Here is a 17042-nt window from a genome sequence, read left to right on the forward strand (position 1 = left end):
GGTTTTGAAGGTTTTGAAGTGTAAAAGCAAGTTTTTGAGTTTAGTGAGTTTGAGGAAGAGTTAATCCAATTTTCTTTGTTCAGATCGTTCATCTTCCTGTTTACAAGAGGTAAGTGAAGATCATGAACTTGTTTTATTGATATACAGAAGTTTTGTGAAGGTTTGGTTAGAGATGCATGCTTAGGTTGAAAAATGATATTTTTGATGATTTATGTTTGTAGCATGATTATGTGTTATGTTTGATTTGTTTGTTGGGGTTGTTAGGTAGTTTTGGACCCCTATGTTCATATACTTATGTATATGTGTGTTGAGGAGTTGAGATATGCATATTTGGAGAGGTTGAAGGGAAGGAGGAGTTGGTTTGTCGTTGGGGCTGAGTTCTTGAAGAACTCAGGTTCGGCAGCCGAAGGTTCATTCGGCCGCCGAACCTCTTGCATGGTGGCTTTGGCTGCCACAGCTTACCCCTGAGTGTTTTTGAGATTCGGTCGCCGAAGGTGCTTGAGTTTCGTCTCTGGAGAGGACTTTCGGCCGCCGAACCTGCTGCCGAAAGTGTTCTGTCCAGCTTATCTTTTGCATGCTTTGCATGAGTTTTAGAGTGAGTTTAAGGGGATTCTTGGGGAGTTTAATAGAGTTATTCTTAAGTAAGTTCGGTCCCTCATTTGAGTCTTTCTGTGATTACACAGATCAGAGGAACCAGAGAGAGCAGCAGTGAGTACTGCTCCAGAGTTTATTGAACCTGCAGAGTCAGTTCAGACAGCCAGAGGTGAGTGGAACTAAACTGATTACTCGTTTTAATTAAGACATAAACTGCTTTTAGCATCTTTCACGCATCATGTTTATGCAATAGGTTGATTGCATTAGAATCCACGAAGATGTTGCATTGCATAGTTATATTGTTGATGTGAGTAAATGCTGAGTGATCCAGTAGTTCCAGACAGGAAGTCCAGGAGCCTTTGACTACGCCCTGGCAGGTATAGTAAAGTCCAGGAGCCTTTGACTACGCCCTGGCAATGGTAAGTACAGGTGTTATATACACATATAGATATATGAGACAGGAAATCCAGGTGCCTTTGACTACGCCCTGGTATATAGATACTGGGACTATTCGGTGACAGGTTTACCCTTGATGTGGATTGTCTGTGTTATGATGCATTCCATCAGATCATATTTTAATAAATTGTTTTATTGTACTACTCACTGGGCTATAGAGCTCATCCCACTCCCTTAATCCCAGTCTTGCAGGTTCATTGTACAGTGTACAGGGAAAGTTCAGAAGAGTACAGGAAGAGACTTGTAATAGCTTAGAGTGGACATGTAATATTTAAGGAGATGTAATAGTTGTGTTTTCAGTTAGACTTGTGCTTGACATAGTGTTGTATTGTAAATCTTTAGTTGATGTACATGATCTGTATATGTATATGTTTTACAGAGTATGTGAAAAACCAGGCTTAACAGGTATGTAATAATCCATCTATAGCAAGCTCTAGTCAGGGGTACAGAGTACAGGGTACAGAGACAGTGCATGCACAGGTTAAGCCGTGGTACAGAGAAAAGAGTTTTTATTTTCACAGAAAATGTATGATCATGTATGAGATTTACAGGTACACAGAGAGTATAGCAGGCTTGCTACGGGTTCTGGCGGCCTTAAACCGACCTGAATTCTAGCGCCGGTGACGGTCCATTTTGGGGTCGTTACACATACAATCCGGGCATTGGTTCGCAGAAACAAACATTCATAAAAGCCCATAGGGCCATCCGGACATGGGTCCCACATATAATTCGGACATTGGTCCGCAAAAACAAACATTCATAAAAGGCCATAAGGCCATTCGGATATGAGTCCCACATATAATTCGAGCATGGGTCCCGCATATAATCTGGACATTGATCCATAGAAACAAACATTCATAAAAGGCCAGGAAGCTCGTGAGGATTGGAAAAATTCTCAAAAGCTCGTCAGGACTGGAAAAATTCTCGAAAACTCGCTAGGGCTGAAATAATGCAATGAAACCCATTAGGACTGTACAAAGTCAAGGAGCACGCCAGGATTAAGAAAATACTCGGAAACTTGTCAAGACTGTAAAAATACACGTAAGACTATTAGGGCTGTAAAAGTCTGGAAAGCTCATCGTGACTGTAAAAAGCCAAGGAGATCGTAAAGGCTAGAGAATGTCCGGAAGCTCATCAGGGCTAGTCAGGGCAAGAAAATGCTTGGAAGTATGCCAGGGCTGAAAAATGCCCGAAAGCTCGATAAGACTGGAAAAGGTCAAGGGGCTCATAAGGGCTAAAAGATGCCCGGATGATCCTCAGGGCTAGAGAAAGCTCGAAAACTTGTCAAAGCATTATTATATTGTTTGGATTAGTTTTTATCAGACAAGATCTTGGACTTGACTGATCGGTAGGGCAAGTAAGAAGAAAGTAAGGACATCATACTCACAACCCGATCAAATAAGGCACATACCTAGATCATGAAAACAACTGTCACTTTCAAATCCAAAATATCGAAGACCAGCGAGGACCTTTGATACTATATAAGACTCGTTCAAAGTAGGCAATGAGGTGTCATCATAAGATAGGGTCACGTGACAAGGATTTGATAATCCTATACGCGGTCCCACTTGTAGAAAAGAAGACTCGGGTGCTTCACGTCTGCCTCAAGGCAGGACAAATAAACTCACCTTCTCAACTTCAAGGCAGGGCTCCATAAGAAAATTATTGTTAAACAACTATAATCCAGCAGATTCTCTTCACGCTCACTATCACGGAATTCCCGACCAATTAGTCGACGTAGATCCCCTACTAACGAGCCGACCAGATCATCACCGGATTATCACGAAATTCTATATTTATTTTTTTTTCTTACAATATAAAAGGAGAACGATTACAGAGGTAAATGTACGTTATTCTCTAACACAAATACTCTTAAATTCTTTATATTTGCCTCATTCTCCATATTATTGACTCGAGAATCGTAATGGTTACTGTAGACACTCCCACCTCGCATTTTCTTTCTCGCAGGTTTAGCCAATCACAGTACTGTTCCATTTCGGCCACGTCATCAATTTGGTTTTATATATATATATATATATTATTTTTATTTATATATATATAGTAATTTTATTTTTTTATGAATTTTTATACATTATTTTTTAATAATTAAGTACATAATTAAGTTAATCTTAAATTAGATAATATTTGGGCAAACAAAATATATATATATATACACACTCAAAAATTTCATCCTCATTGAAATTATATTTAATTTAGTTTCTTTATTTTTATTTTTATTTTTCAAAGTAATTATTTTATAAAAAATATATTAACTTAACAAAAACTGATTTTTCAAATACATGAAATATAGTTTACAAATTAATATAATATAAATTATATACATTAATAACATTTATGTTTTGTTAAATGGGGAGTGAGAATTGGGAAAGTAGAATCCGAAATATTTTAAATTTACTCATATGCATTTACCATTAGAAATAACATTTCATTAAATTGTTTAATTCTAATAATAAAAAAATTAACATCATTAATTTTTAAAAATAATATCTTACTCTATTATTTACAAAAATATGTTATAGTGTTCATGATTTAAGGTGTTAATATCTTTTTTTTTTAAATGTCTCTATGTAAATTTATTTAATTTTTTAAATTTATAAAATAAAAATATTATGTATATTAATGTTGTTTAAAATGAAAAAAAATATTATATCTGTATGTTTTTTGAATTAGTATTATTTTTTTCATTAATATTATATATTTTTTTATAATGTAACTAATTTACGAAAAATAATTTTAATACAGCTTGATTTATTTTAAAAATATTCTCAAAGCAAATAGACATATTCACCACCATGCCTCGTCTGGCTGTACTTTTCCTCTAATTATCCACTTTGTGTGGCCATGCAGACTCTTCACTCTCTCCTCCCTTTTCCCTATCGTTCTCTTTCCTCCCCTTCCTTCCATGGCTGCCACTCCCTCCCATCTCACCTCATCCTTGGCCCAAAATTACTCTTTTAACCCTTCAAGTATCCCCATTTCTCACCGCTACCCGCTGCACCGTTCCAACTACCGCCCAGCCCCCGCATTGCCCACAAAATATCGGCTTGTCTCTCTATGGACTCCCAAGCCTCGACCCAAAATTTCGTGTGAGGCGACGGAAGTATCGGTGAGTGAGCAGTCTCCTACTGCGGGTGGAGGCGGAGGGAACTGGATTCCGGTGGTTCCCTTGGCGGCGCTGCCAAAAGGAGAAAGGCGTGTGATAATTCAAGATGGGGATACGATACTGTTGCTGTGGTATAAGGATGAGGTTTTCGCTATTGAGAATAGGTCACCTGCTGAGGGAGCTTATAGTGAAGGACTCATCAATGCCAAGCTTACTCAGGTCTAATTTACTTATTCACTTTCTCTTCAATTTTAGGAAATTATACACTTCGCTGAATAAATATAAGATTTTGCTCTTTAGCTGTGGATTTTCCAATTTTGTAGTGGCTTTACCATCTTATACGCTATGAAAATGCTAACCTTCGGATGTTCTTTAGGCTATGGAAGATTGGTTAATGCGCCATGTTTAGTACTTTGATTGCTAGCTATTTTCTATCATTACTATCTAAATTTTGAAATTAATGCCAGTCCTTCACGGAAATCTGGCTGCTGAAGTTGTAGGAAGTGCCTTAATGAGAGAGCATTGGAAAGATGGCTGGTTGACATTGATACACTTGTGGGGATAACTGCAGACCTTGAAAGAGATGCTGCACAATTGGGATGACAAACTGGGAATTGATGGCTTTTGTCAGACGATTTATTTCTAGTCTTTATCTGGTTCTGTCTCAGTCGCAGAACCAGTACACATGCCTGTGCATATGCACATATGTATGATGGCAGTGGCACCTCAGAACATGCATCAATAGCATAGGCGTTGCATAAATTTTATTTCTGCTTTGATGTGTGTTAATGGGAAGCACAAGTTTACAATCTCACACTCACAGCAAAAAGAAGGCATTGACCCTGTCCTTGCCTTCATGAAAATGGTTCTATTCCTGAAAGCTCCCTCAATTGATGCTCACTTATTGGCTTTGGCAGTGAAACTCATTGCTACAATAACAATGGGAGAATTAAAAATTTTAAGCACGTAGTTTCAAACCATGAATAGAAGTTATAAAAAAAAAAAAAATCAATATCAACTTTCTTTTTCCTGCAATTTTTCTTGATAACAAGGAGCCTATATCTGTTTTTGTTTATTTATTTACAGTTTTGTATATACTTTTAGGATGAGTTGCCATTGATGTCTTGCACTTGTTCATGATGTTTTCCTTTGATGAATAAAAGAAGCAAAAATTATAATATTTGATTTTTTGGCTTTTCTTTTATAGGATGGTTGTATAGTTTGTCCAACAACGGATAGCACATTTGATCTTCGGACTGGAGCCATTAAAGATTGGTATCCAAAAAATCCAGTGCTGAGAGTTCTCACGCCTGCTTTGAGGACACTCTATGTTTATCCTGTAAAAACCGATGAAGACAATATTTATATCAATATGAGAGGAGGTGTAAAATCAGATGCATCTGCAGAAATAGTTTTCAGTGGGAAGGCTCAACCTGGTATGACTGCAAGTGATGTCAATGTCGATGAGGTAACTGCATTAGTTAATGTTGGCCAAACATCATCGTAACGTTCAGACATAACATAAAGAGTTCACAAATCTGTTTTGAATTGTACGAAATTGACATGTAGTATGGTTGTGTTTCAGGTGAGAATGGTAGTTGACGAGGAACAAGAGGGGTTTGGCTTCAGTGGGAAGAATGAATTGATAAATGGGAAGGCAGCTGTAATTGGCTTCTTGTTGTTGTTAGATTTTGAACTCTTAACTGGTAAAGGTCTCCTCAAGGGCACAGGTTTCTTGGATTTTATTTATGCTGCAACTAATGCTTTCAAGTAGAGATTGCATTTATTCTTTCAAGAGTAAAGTATCTTGGTTTCATATCAAGGTAATTTTTCTATTTAGCCACGATACTTTTGGAAATTTGGAAATATACATATATTTTCTTTTGATGTTGTATGTTGTAAAAAAAAAATAAAAATTGACCAAGATGATTCATGGTTTATATTTGTTTTTTTCTCTAATCAATCTATAAAATACTGGAGAAAAATTCAAATTAAATGAGACTGTTGACAGTTCATCGCAGCAATCTCCCTACTTCTGAACTCTCTCTCCTCATGGATGGACTAGAGTTACCTATGGATCTGAATTGTTCCTCGTAATGGATGCTTCCCATGCTTGTTTATCCTCTTGTAATCTCTTGCCTTATGTGGAGGATGAGAAAAACAATAAATAAATAAAAGAGAAATTTTTGAAGAAAATTCTTAGGTGGATTTGACCAGCTATGGGCCCGCCCAAGAGACAATAAAGTGGGTCCCATTTATTTTTTCATAGTGGGACCCACTTATTTATGTGTTTAATCTCTCTAGTTTTAACTGTTGATATATGTGAAACGACTAAAATGTCCTCATTTCTAATCCATAGTGTAATTTCAAAATAACAACTATTTATTGCCTACAATTAAAGGTAGGTGCTAAATAGTTAAAACTATTTAGCATATTTTTGCAAATAGAGGGACTAAATTAATAGTTTTACCAAATTACACAACAATATATTGACATGTTTACATGCGTCTTTTATTCTTTAATTGACCTGATTTATTTTGTAAGAAAAGAATATAAATGAATTCTTATAAAATTATGCAAGATTTTTAATTTTTTTTTTTAAAATGAAAATTTTTAAGTTAAAAAGAATTGAATTATTTTATTTTAAAGAAGAGAATCAGTAGAAAAGAAACCAACTAAATTAAAGTTTGATTTCAAATAACGGAGCAGAATCATAGACGGGTGTTGTAATTGTCTAGTTAATATAGACATAAATTTAGTAAGAAAAAGCTATCCCTGTTCTATAATATCTGTTCTGCTTTCATTTGCAGTATTTCTGGTCTATTTTCATCTTGTCACCGGAGAACCAGTAGAATCTCTATCGCTGATTTTTAATATGATTATGTTATGCTTTTATCAGTAATTTGCAGAAGATATTGTATCTGAGCTTTTCACACCAGCTGGTCCTGAATGTTATTAATATGAACAAATGCTAATTTTTATTTAGGTATGCATTTATTTGAGAGAATATTTTTTAATGCTTAAGAAATTCTCTGTTTTTCAAACATGATATCTGAAATTTTTGTTTAATTTCTTTTTTATAGACATTTGTATTAAAATGAGAAAAAAATTAGTAATGTATTTCTTTTTATTTTTTATTTTTTATTTAATGATAAAGGTAAAGTGGTATTGGGATTTTTTTTTTTTTTTAAATATATATAATGGGAATATTATTATAAATCAGCAACTATTACATTAGAAATGAAATTAGGGATCACAATATCCCACGCAACAAAGTAAGAAGCAGAATCAGAATCAGAAGCCTTCGCAAGTTCATGTTCTACTTGATTCACCTACCTTTCAACAAAAACAACAGCTATTGAATTGAATTGATTTAACAAGCACTTAATATCGAAAGCAATACCTCCTAGAAATGAGCCATTATGTTTTCCTTTCAACGCATAGATTAATTCCAAACAATCTAACACCACAATAGTATGTTTTTCCACTTTCAAGCTCTTTAACCAACTTAGAGCCTCTCTCATCCCAATCGCGAAGGATCCAACTAGCTCCAACCTGTCCATTATCAAGCGGAAACTCGTGTCGACATTTAACTTGACCTGGTTAATATTCGGTTTTCTCCGCTTAGAATCATACGAAATAGGAGAACCAAATGCCCATCTTCATTGCTGCAACTACACAACTCTAATCATCTAAAAACCGCCTTGCTAAAAGTGAAATAGCATCAGACAGTAGCTTCTTTTGATTCCATACTAATTTTATCCTGGACATCATTACCGCCCCAAACTGCCGCTGCTCCTTATTCCAATTCATCATGGCAAAATTAAGCCATTCATGAACAGATGACAAACTAAAATCAACTACCAATTTACTCCATAATCAGGTTTCATGAGCAAAAACACAATCAAACAGAGCATGAAAAATGGCAAAAAACAATGATAGCACCTCTATAGAAAATTTAAGATCTTATTCGGCACATTTATCTTCCATAACCAATTTCATGGCAAAGCTAATATAAAGCCATTGACTCGAAAATTTTCAAATCGTAGTTTGTACTCACTCTTAACTGTGAAGCCGCCAACACCAGGCATAGTATGAAGGGTGGAAATTTTAGTTAGGCTACTGTGAAGAGTGGAAAAGTAAAATTATGAGAACAGTTATTACAATGTCTTATAAGTTTTATCATGATGGTAGATCTTTTAATTTTAGAGACATCTTAATTGATTGATTTTGTAATGATGGTTATCTAGTAACTTTCTTAAAAAGCAGAGGATCTTTTAATGTATAGTACTCTTTATTCTTGTTGGATTATTTTTGTTTGATCTCTGCAGCCCGTTCAAAAACTTTTGGAAAAAAGTCCAAATCGGTCCTTAAATTTTTTGTCAAAGTCTAAATATGTTCAATTTAACTTCTTTGCCAAATAAATCTCTAAATTTTACATTTAGGACAAAATAAGTCATGATTTAATAAAATAATATTATTTAATAATAAATATTATTTTTTAGTTTGAAATATCCAATTTTGATATTTTAATTAACATAAATTTTTTTAAAAAAACATATAAATAGTAAATAATTTTTAATATAAAAATGATATTTTATCATTATTTAATCATATTTTGTTATTAAAAAATATTTTATTATCTTTACGGCTACCTTATAAGCGTAACGGTGATTTGGGTGGCTGCAGATTAGCCATCGAAGCCTCAGCTTCAGTTCTATTTGAAGAAGAATCCATTGACAAGCTTTCGATATTGAGTACTTGAGCTTCCAACCTCTCCTCCTCTGATGAAGCTAAAAACCTCTAATGAACAGCTCTACCGGCCAAAGACTTAAAAATTAGGCTTTCTAGTTTTTGATTTATTAGAATGTTTGATTTATTGGAATGTTTGATTGGAGATAATTTAAGACTCTAGATGTCTGGACTTTTCCAAGCTTACTTTGGGGGAGAATTACATAAGGGAAAGTTAAAGTTAGATTACTAAGTGGGATAATGATTGGCTTCCTAGAAATTTGGGCCAGAAAAACCCAACAAAGTAATTAAATGGGCCGCATTCGGAGGAACAAACTCATTTACTATTATCTTCGACTTTTTTCCATCCGTACCTTTTTCTATTGTAGCCTTTCTTTTTCCCAATAGATGATCCAATGAACCCTCAGAAACATCACTTATTGACGAAGACGGCTCATTAGACAAACTAGGATCTCTTCGAATAATCTTGTATTTTCTGCCACTTTTACAAAAGGAGAAAGTTGATGAGCAAAAACCATCAATTGGGAGAGCAAAGGTTCAGATATGATGGGATTAGCAAGTTGATTAAGACTTGGACTTTGTAAGAGATTAAAAAATTTGAATTAGGGAGTCTTAGTTAGAGCTTGAAACTTGATTTACCACGGAGTCCCTTTGGAAAGGTTCACATGATAGTCGAACACACGCCATCATTTGAGCAACCAACTCTCTACTTTCAGGAGCCTTTTATTTTCTTCTCTCAAGAGGGTTAGGCTCTACTTAGACGCTGAGAATAATTAGTCTCATCCACATACCATATTCCTGTCATTTCTTTATGGTTTCCTCTCCAGCTACTTGAGACATATTAAGGCATACTTGGATTTGATGACCAATTAATCCTCACATATAGCATATATCCAACAATATTTCATATAAGGAATAAATTCTTTTGAAAATTCCATTCTCCTTCTTATCGGTGAATCCCTCGAGAAGAGATTTTGTTACCTCAACCTCCATAAGAAATACACAGGCAACACCCGGACATCATAATTAGAAAGTATGTCCACATATTCCAAATTCTTAAAAAGCTTCATTTGATTGAGGCGCAATCTGTGCATTTGAATCCAAAAATGCTTAATGAAAAGTCAATCTCCTGGATATTCATATGAGGTACCCAATCTTTCGAAACAAACAGACAAATATTAATGGACTAAGGAATCTCTTTCATACCGCATATCTATCTCTTTCATGAGAAAAGGTAAAAGTGAAAGAATTTTTTTTTTTCTAATCCCCAAGGTTTTCAATTTTAAACTTAAACATCAGAATTTAAATATGCTTAAAGATATTTCTCACATTGATAATAGAGAAAATCTTAGGAGAGATAATTTTTCCCTACAAAAACGATAGAGAATAGCATTTTGGTAGCTTGATTATCAGTTTGCAATTTAAGAGTTACATCATCCCATGAAAGGTGGGTGATTTTAGAATAGAGATTATTAATGGCAGAGAAGTTATCTATAAAAGCTAGGGAGAGGCAAAACAACACAAAAGAAAATAGCAAGAGCAGAAGAAAGAAAGGACGGGAAGGGAGGACTTACCAAAACAAAAGGAATGAACACTACAAGAGAAGATTTGAGAAGGTACAGACTTCACCAAGAGAAAACTATAAAGAGAATTGAGAGAGTTCTACACCCAAAGAGAGAACATTTTTTGTTAACTTATGAGGCAAATATAGCTTTGGACCATAATTTATCTATTATTATATAATATGATTCAAATCTCAGAATACTTCAGCCTGTAAATATACAATCATTAGAAAACAGACTAAACTACAATTAGACATAATATTTATTTAAAAAGGCAAAAGGCCTATTTTAGTTCTTAAAGTATATGTCAATAGTCAGATAAGTCCTTAAACTTTTTTTAAATTTAAAAATAAGTTTTTTTTTTTGAAATAGGGATTGAAAATTGGAAAAGTAGAATCTAATACCTCTCAAATTTACTCAAATGCACTTACCATCAAGTTATACCTATGAGTGCAAAAAAAAAAAACCTCTTTAACTATTTAAATAAATCACATAAGGTATTTAAATTTTAATTATAGAACAAATATACTATTAGGGGACATATAAGCCCTCCAAATTCTAGAAAATATGAATAAGGCCTTTAAAATTTTAAAGTATATCAAATAATCCCTTTTAATTTAAATCTTTTTCTCATATTTTGTCTCATTCTTTAAGTAACATCCTTCAGTGATGTCTGCTAACCTCTCAATAGAATAATCGATCTCATTTTTTATTAGATCATATTAAATTTTTTATTAGATCATATTAAATTATTTATGATAATCGCGAGAAAGATGAAAAATCATAAAAGAAGCTTTCAGAATCATTCAATAAAGAGCAAATTATCAATTTGTTCAATGTTATATCAAAATTGTCATCATAATATTATATATTGAGTACATAAATAACTTATCAGAACCTTATACACCGAAAAAAATCTAGATTTAAATTAAAATAAATTGTAATTTGTTCTTTTTTTTTGTTTATTTTAAAAAGTTAAAGGATTTATTTGTTTCATTTTAAACTTTGAAGGACATATATATACTCGGACGGCATATTTAATTTATTTTAAAAAATTTTAAAGGACTTATTTAATTTATTTTAAAAGTTGAAGGGTTTATTTGAAAAAAAAAGAAATAAATATCAAGAGTTAATCTGACTATCGACGAATACTTTAAGGGTTAAAATAGACCTATTGCCGTTCAAAAAATAAAGCCAGTACATAGCTGGGATTTATTTCCTCCATTCAAAATTTCATGGTTATAATTTCGTATATTTTTAATCCCTATAACTTAAAAATAATAGAGCCTGGTATGGAAAGTAATTGGGAAAGTGAAGGTGCCGCAGCGTGTGAGATGTTTTGCTTGGCTTGTGTGAAGGGGAATATTTTAACGAATTTTAAAAGATATAGGTAGGGCTGTAAACGAACCGAGCCGAGCCGAACTTTGAAGAGCTCAAACTTGGTTCGTTAAAATTTTTTCGAGCTCGAGTCGAATTCGAGCTTTACTCATATCGAACTCGAGTCGAATATTAAGAAGTTCAAGCTTGACTCGTTTAGCAAACGAGTTTAGACGAGTCGAGATTTTATTGAGCTGAGTCTTGAATAGTTCACGAGTAATTTAATTTATTTACATGTATAATGAGTTTTAGTTTAAAACTAATAAGTTTAAAACTAAAATAATTTTAGTTAAATAAGTATATTTACAAATTAGCATGTAAACTTATAAAGATGAGTTTTTAAATCTCAATGATCCAAATATATGCAAGTTTAAGAGTGTAACTAAACTATATAGAGCTGAATTTTAAAAAATTTAGATTTGGCTCATTAAAGTATATGTAGGGTTTGAGTTTATTTCTCTTATAATAGTAATTTCAGTTTGCTTAACGAGACTGTTCACGAGTCTATTTGCGAGCCTGCTCATGAACTCAGAAACGAGCCGAGTTCACGAGTCTTAACGAGCCGAATACTATGGAGTTCAAGCTTGGCTCGTTTACCAAACGAGCCTAAAAATTAAGCTCGAGCTTGGCTCGTTTAGAAATCGAGTCGAGCTCGGTCGAGCTTTTATCGAATCGAATCTCGAATAGCTCACGAACGGTTTGGTTCATTTACACCCCTAGAGATAGGGGAGGCTTTACACATCATATGGAGCGTGCACCTTATGGAGCTGTCATGGAAGATATTTTACATCTTCTTTGGGACTGTCCTCGGGAAAGAGAGGTTTGAACCTGTTTATGGGGGTTCTAATTCATGTAATAAATTTCTAGGTAAGAGTATGACTGATTGGTTTTGGAGAAGTGTTGAGTTAGATGTTATTATATGCCATTAATTTTCATCTCTGCTGGTGTTGCGCCTTAGTTTATGGCGGTTTTAGCGGTGTAGGAACAATGAGATTTTTCAAAATAGAACAATAGAAATGCCAGAGAAATTATCTTATTCCAGGATTTTAATCAGTCAAAATTTATTAGCTTGGCAGCATAGTATGCCTAATTTAACTTCTGGCAGATCCAAAAACCTTATAATTTTAAGTTTTAATATTATTGATATTATTTACTTATATATTTAAATTTTTAAATAGTATCGACGTTATTGTTTTTCAACTTGCCCACATAATAAAAATTGTGTAAATATAATTTTCAAAATTAAATTGTTTATAAATAAATAATAATTTTATTATTTATTACAAAACGTAATAATACATATTATATAATTTACTTCAAAGTTCGCTTATTAACTTCTACCAAACTCCTAATCTTTTAACAATTACATTAAAACATATAAAAATACCACTTAACCTTTAACTTTTTAATCTTTTACCCATTTCAAAATTAAATTATTTATAAATAAATAATAATTTTATTATTTGTTTAAAGAAATATAATAATAGATCATATTTATATAATTTTATTAAATTTTCTTATTGATATTTTATCAATACTATAAGCTGTCGTATTGTTTATTTTTTTTACTCCTTTACTAATTACTAAAACATAAAAAAAAATACTATTTAATCTTTAATTTTTTAATTTTAATCCACTACGAAAGTTAAACTTTTATATTTTATTAAAATTATATTACGATATAATTATAATATTGTATTTGTATAAGGATATTTATATATATATATACCACTCTTACATAATAAAAATAATCGATTATCAATTCTTTCATAGTATTAGAGCAGAATATTTAACCTCTCCAAACTACAACCTTAGGAAAAAATTGAGTTATTGCTGTAGAAAATTTGTTTGAAGTCAATTTAATTAAAAATTGATAGGTGATTGGATTGGAAATTGATAGATGAGATTGAATGGTGGGGTTGGATTTGCAACAGTAGACATGATTGGTGAAGCAAGCTAATGCATTTGTACATTAATTCCAAAAACATTTTACAGGCTTAACGTATACATTACATGGCTCTTGCATGTAGGGGTGTAATTGAACCGAATCAAACTGAACTTTGTAAAACTCAAACTTATTTATTAAAAAAATTTGGAAGCTCGAGTTTTAATATTTGATTCGAGTTCGGTTCGAGAATTAAATATTATAATCAAGCTCGGTTTGTGAAAGGCTCGTTCAGTATAATTACGAGTCTAATTCGAGCTCGAGCTTGAAAAACTCGATTAAGAAGCTCGTTAATAAAACTCGATTAAGAAGCTCGTTAATAAAACTCGAGCTTGAACGCGAAAAACTCGATTAAGAAACTTGTTAAAAAAGCTCGAGACCAAGCTCGAAATTAAAAAACTTGGTTTGAGCTCGAGTTCAGACTCGAGCTCGAGTTCAGACTCGAGCTCGAGTTCAGGCTCTAGCTCGAGTTCAGACTCGAGCTCGAGTTCAGGCTCTAGCTCGAGTTCAGGTTCAGGCTCAAACTCGAATTAATAATTACACTTTAATCAGTTTTTAAACATCATTAATATAAATAATATAAAAAAGAGAGTATGTAAATAAAAAAAAAAAATTACATAACACAATTCATAACAAAAATAATACAAATATATATAAATTCAACAACATAATAAAATTACACACAAAGTTTAATATCAAACAAATAAAATTGATTCCAACTTCCCACAGTTGAAACAAACTAATATAATTTGATCTTCATGCTTGCTCAACTAGTCAACTTGAATTTCAACTTCAACATCCATATAACCTTCAAAATAACACAAGAAAATAACTCTATTAGCAAATAAACAAATATGTCATTATCTAATTAGTACTATAAATTAAAAAAATAAAAAAAATAAATTAATTTATAACTGAAAAATAATTATAACAACAAATTGAATATGAAGGATCCAACCACTAAAATAGTATAACCTCTTGAATATCCTCTTTATCCTTTAATAATAATAAAAGAATAAAAAAAGTTAATTACATATTATTATTTGGAGATAAAAATAATAATGTGTTATTCAATTTACCGTCTTTTTTCTCTTGATGCTATAAAAAACTCACAACCAATCAGCTCTACAAGTTAAAACTTGAATAGTTTCTGCTCCCAATGATGCTCTATATGGATCGATAATTCTATCTCCAGCAGTATAAGCAAATTTTGAAGCAACAGTTGTTGCAGGAATTGATAGTATGTCACGAGCCATCTTTGATAATATCCTAAATTTCGTGTTGTTCATCTTCCACCATTCTAAGGCATCAAAGTTAGAATTGTAATACCCGGCTAGACTCCGGTATCGGAATTCCTACCGTCTGGTGGAATCTCGGATGTCGGAGACCTCTAGAAGGGTAGAACCATGCTTTCATAAAATGTTTTCATGTTTTTAATGGTTTTAAAGTATGAAACTAAATGAGTTTTTGCATGAAAATAGCATTGGAGGAAAACCCAGGTTCGGCCGCCGAAAGTCAAGTTCGGCCGCCGAACATTGCATGGATACGGAGGCACATTCGGCCCCCGAACGTGGCCTGGCCAGCCACCTATAAATGGGGCACTTAGCCGAAATGGGCGAGCTTTCTCCCATTTTCGGCCACAGCAAGCTTCCGACCTTCCCTTTGCAACTCTTGTGTTCTTCCTCCAAATCTCTTCCATTTTTCTTAAGTTTTAAACTCACATTGCAAGTTTTGAACATTTAAACCAAGTTTTGGAGCTTTGGGAACTCAGGAGCTCATTTTCGTGAATCTCCAAGTTTAGGTCGTCTTCCTCTCGATCTTCAAGAGGTAAGGGCCGATCTTAAGCTCCTTATATGTTTTAAGTAAGTTTTATGCTAGATCTATGAGTAGAAATGCATGTTAGGTTATATTTTGAGTTATGGGTTAATATTGATGTTTTGGTCAATGTGTGTTGATTGTGGGTGTTTGAAGTGTTGTAGTTGGGGTATTTGATGTTTTGAGGCCCCTAGGAACTTGTATGCATAATTTGGTTGAGATATATGCATGATTGGCGAGTTTGGAGGCGAAAATGCACAAAGGAGCCAAGTTTCTGCCCTTTGGCAGAAACCAGGTTCGGCAGCCGAAGGCACTTTCGGCCGCCGAACATGGCTGGGGAGGCAGGCCTTTCGGCTGCCGAGGTTGCCCCCGAAAAGAGACTTTCGTCTCTGTCTGGCACTTTCGGCCGCCGAAGGTGCCGCCGAACCTACCTGAGTTTCGTCTCTGTCTGGGACTTTCGGCCGCCGAAGGTGCCGCCGAAAGTGCCCTGTTCAGCCACCCCATGCATATCTCTATGTGATATTTTCAGGATGCTTTAGGGGGTTTTTGGGGAATATATTAGAGTTATGTTTATGTATGTTTGGTCCCTCATTGGAGTCCACCTGTGTAGGTTCGGACCCGAGGAACCAAGGACCCCAGCAGTGAGCCAGCTGCTACAGAGTTTGTCAGAGTCAGCCAGAGGTGAGTGGAACTAAACTTAACCTTTTAAATTAAGAAATGAAATGCTTTTATCATGCTTCATGCATCATGATCATATTATAGGTTGTTTGCATTAGAATTCACGACTATGCCGCATTGTATTGTTGTGATAGATGACAGTGGATGGACATTAGGATGATTCATTAGCCTTCTGAATACGAAGTCCTGTGGTGCCCATAATAGGGCCGGGCAATACGAAGTCCTGTGGTGCCCATAATAGGGCCGGGCAATAACTCCGAGTACGAAGTCCTGTGGTGCCCATAATAGGGCCGGGCAATACGAAGTCCTGTGGTGCCCATAATAGGGCCGGGCATGGAGCTGAGGGATTTTTGAATCAGTCCATCCGTGGTGTGATTTGTTTGTGCAGTGACGCATCTCATGATAGCATGTTTTAAATATTTTCTTTATAGTTCTACTCACTGGGCATCTAGCTCACCCCTCTCCCCTAACCCCCAGGTTTGCAGGTACGGGATAGATAGAGAAGGCAAGACGAGAAAAAGTCATATGTATGTAATAGTTAGTTTGTGGACATGACAATTGTGTTATGATGAAATGTAAAAATATTCAGGATGTTATGTAATGAGGTTATTGAGGATAGAGTTGTGCTTGACCATAATATATTGTTAATCCCTTTTGTATATACATGATCTTATGTTATGATGTTTATGTAAACTAACTCAACACAGGTTGTTTTGCCTTTAAGGCTTAATGAGATCCC

At 34.0% G+C, this 17042-nt stretch overlaps 1 protein-coding gene across 1 annotated transcript; it reads left to right on the forward strand.

The window, feature by feature from the left end:
* Window positions 1–3881: 3881 nt before the first annotated feature.
* Window positions 3882–6062, forward strand: LOC110606764. The gene is made up of 3 exons (XM_021745744.2): window positions 3882–4393; window positions 5382–5642; window positions 5760–6062. Exons 1-3 carry the CDS (start codon window positions 3974–3976, stop codon window positions 5946–5948), a joined length of 870 nt encoding a protein of 289 aa, XP_021601436.1. The 5' UTR covers window positions 3882–3973; the 3' UTR covers window positions 5949–6062.
* Window positions 6063–17042: the final 10980 nt, after the last annotated feature.

The sequence above is a fragment of the Manihot esculenta genome, chromosome 2 (assembly GCF_001659605.2).
Source record: "Manihot esculenta cultivar AM560-2 chromosome 2, M.esculenta_v8, whole genome shotgun sequence".
NCBI lineage: Eukaryota > Viridiplantae > Streptophyta > Magnoliopsida > Malpighiales > Euphorbiaceae > Manihot > Manihot esculenta.

Excerpts from the sequence above, each read along its gene's own strand:
- LOC110606764 (XM_021745744.2), top strand. The coding sequence starts at position 3,974 with ATGGCTGCCACTCCCTCCCATCTCACCTCATCCTTGGCCCAAAATTAC. Across the intron at positions 4,394-5,381 it reads TCAATGCCAAGCTTACTCAG|GATGGTTGTATAGTTTGTCC; the intron begins GTCTAATTTACT and ends TTTCTTTTATAG. Across the intron at positions 5,643-5,759 it reads GTGATGTCAATGTCGATGAG|GTGAGAATGGTAGTTGACGA; the intron begins GTAACTGCATTA and ends GTTGTGTTTCAG.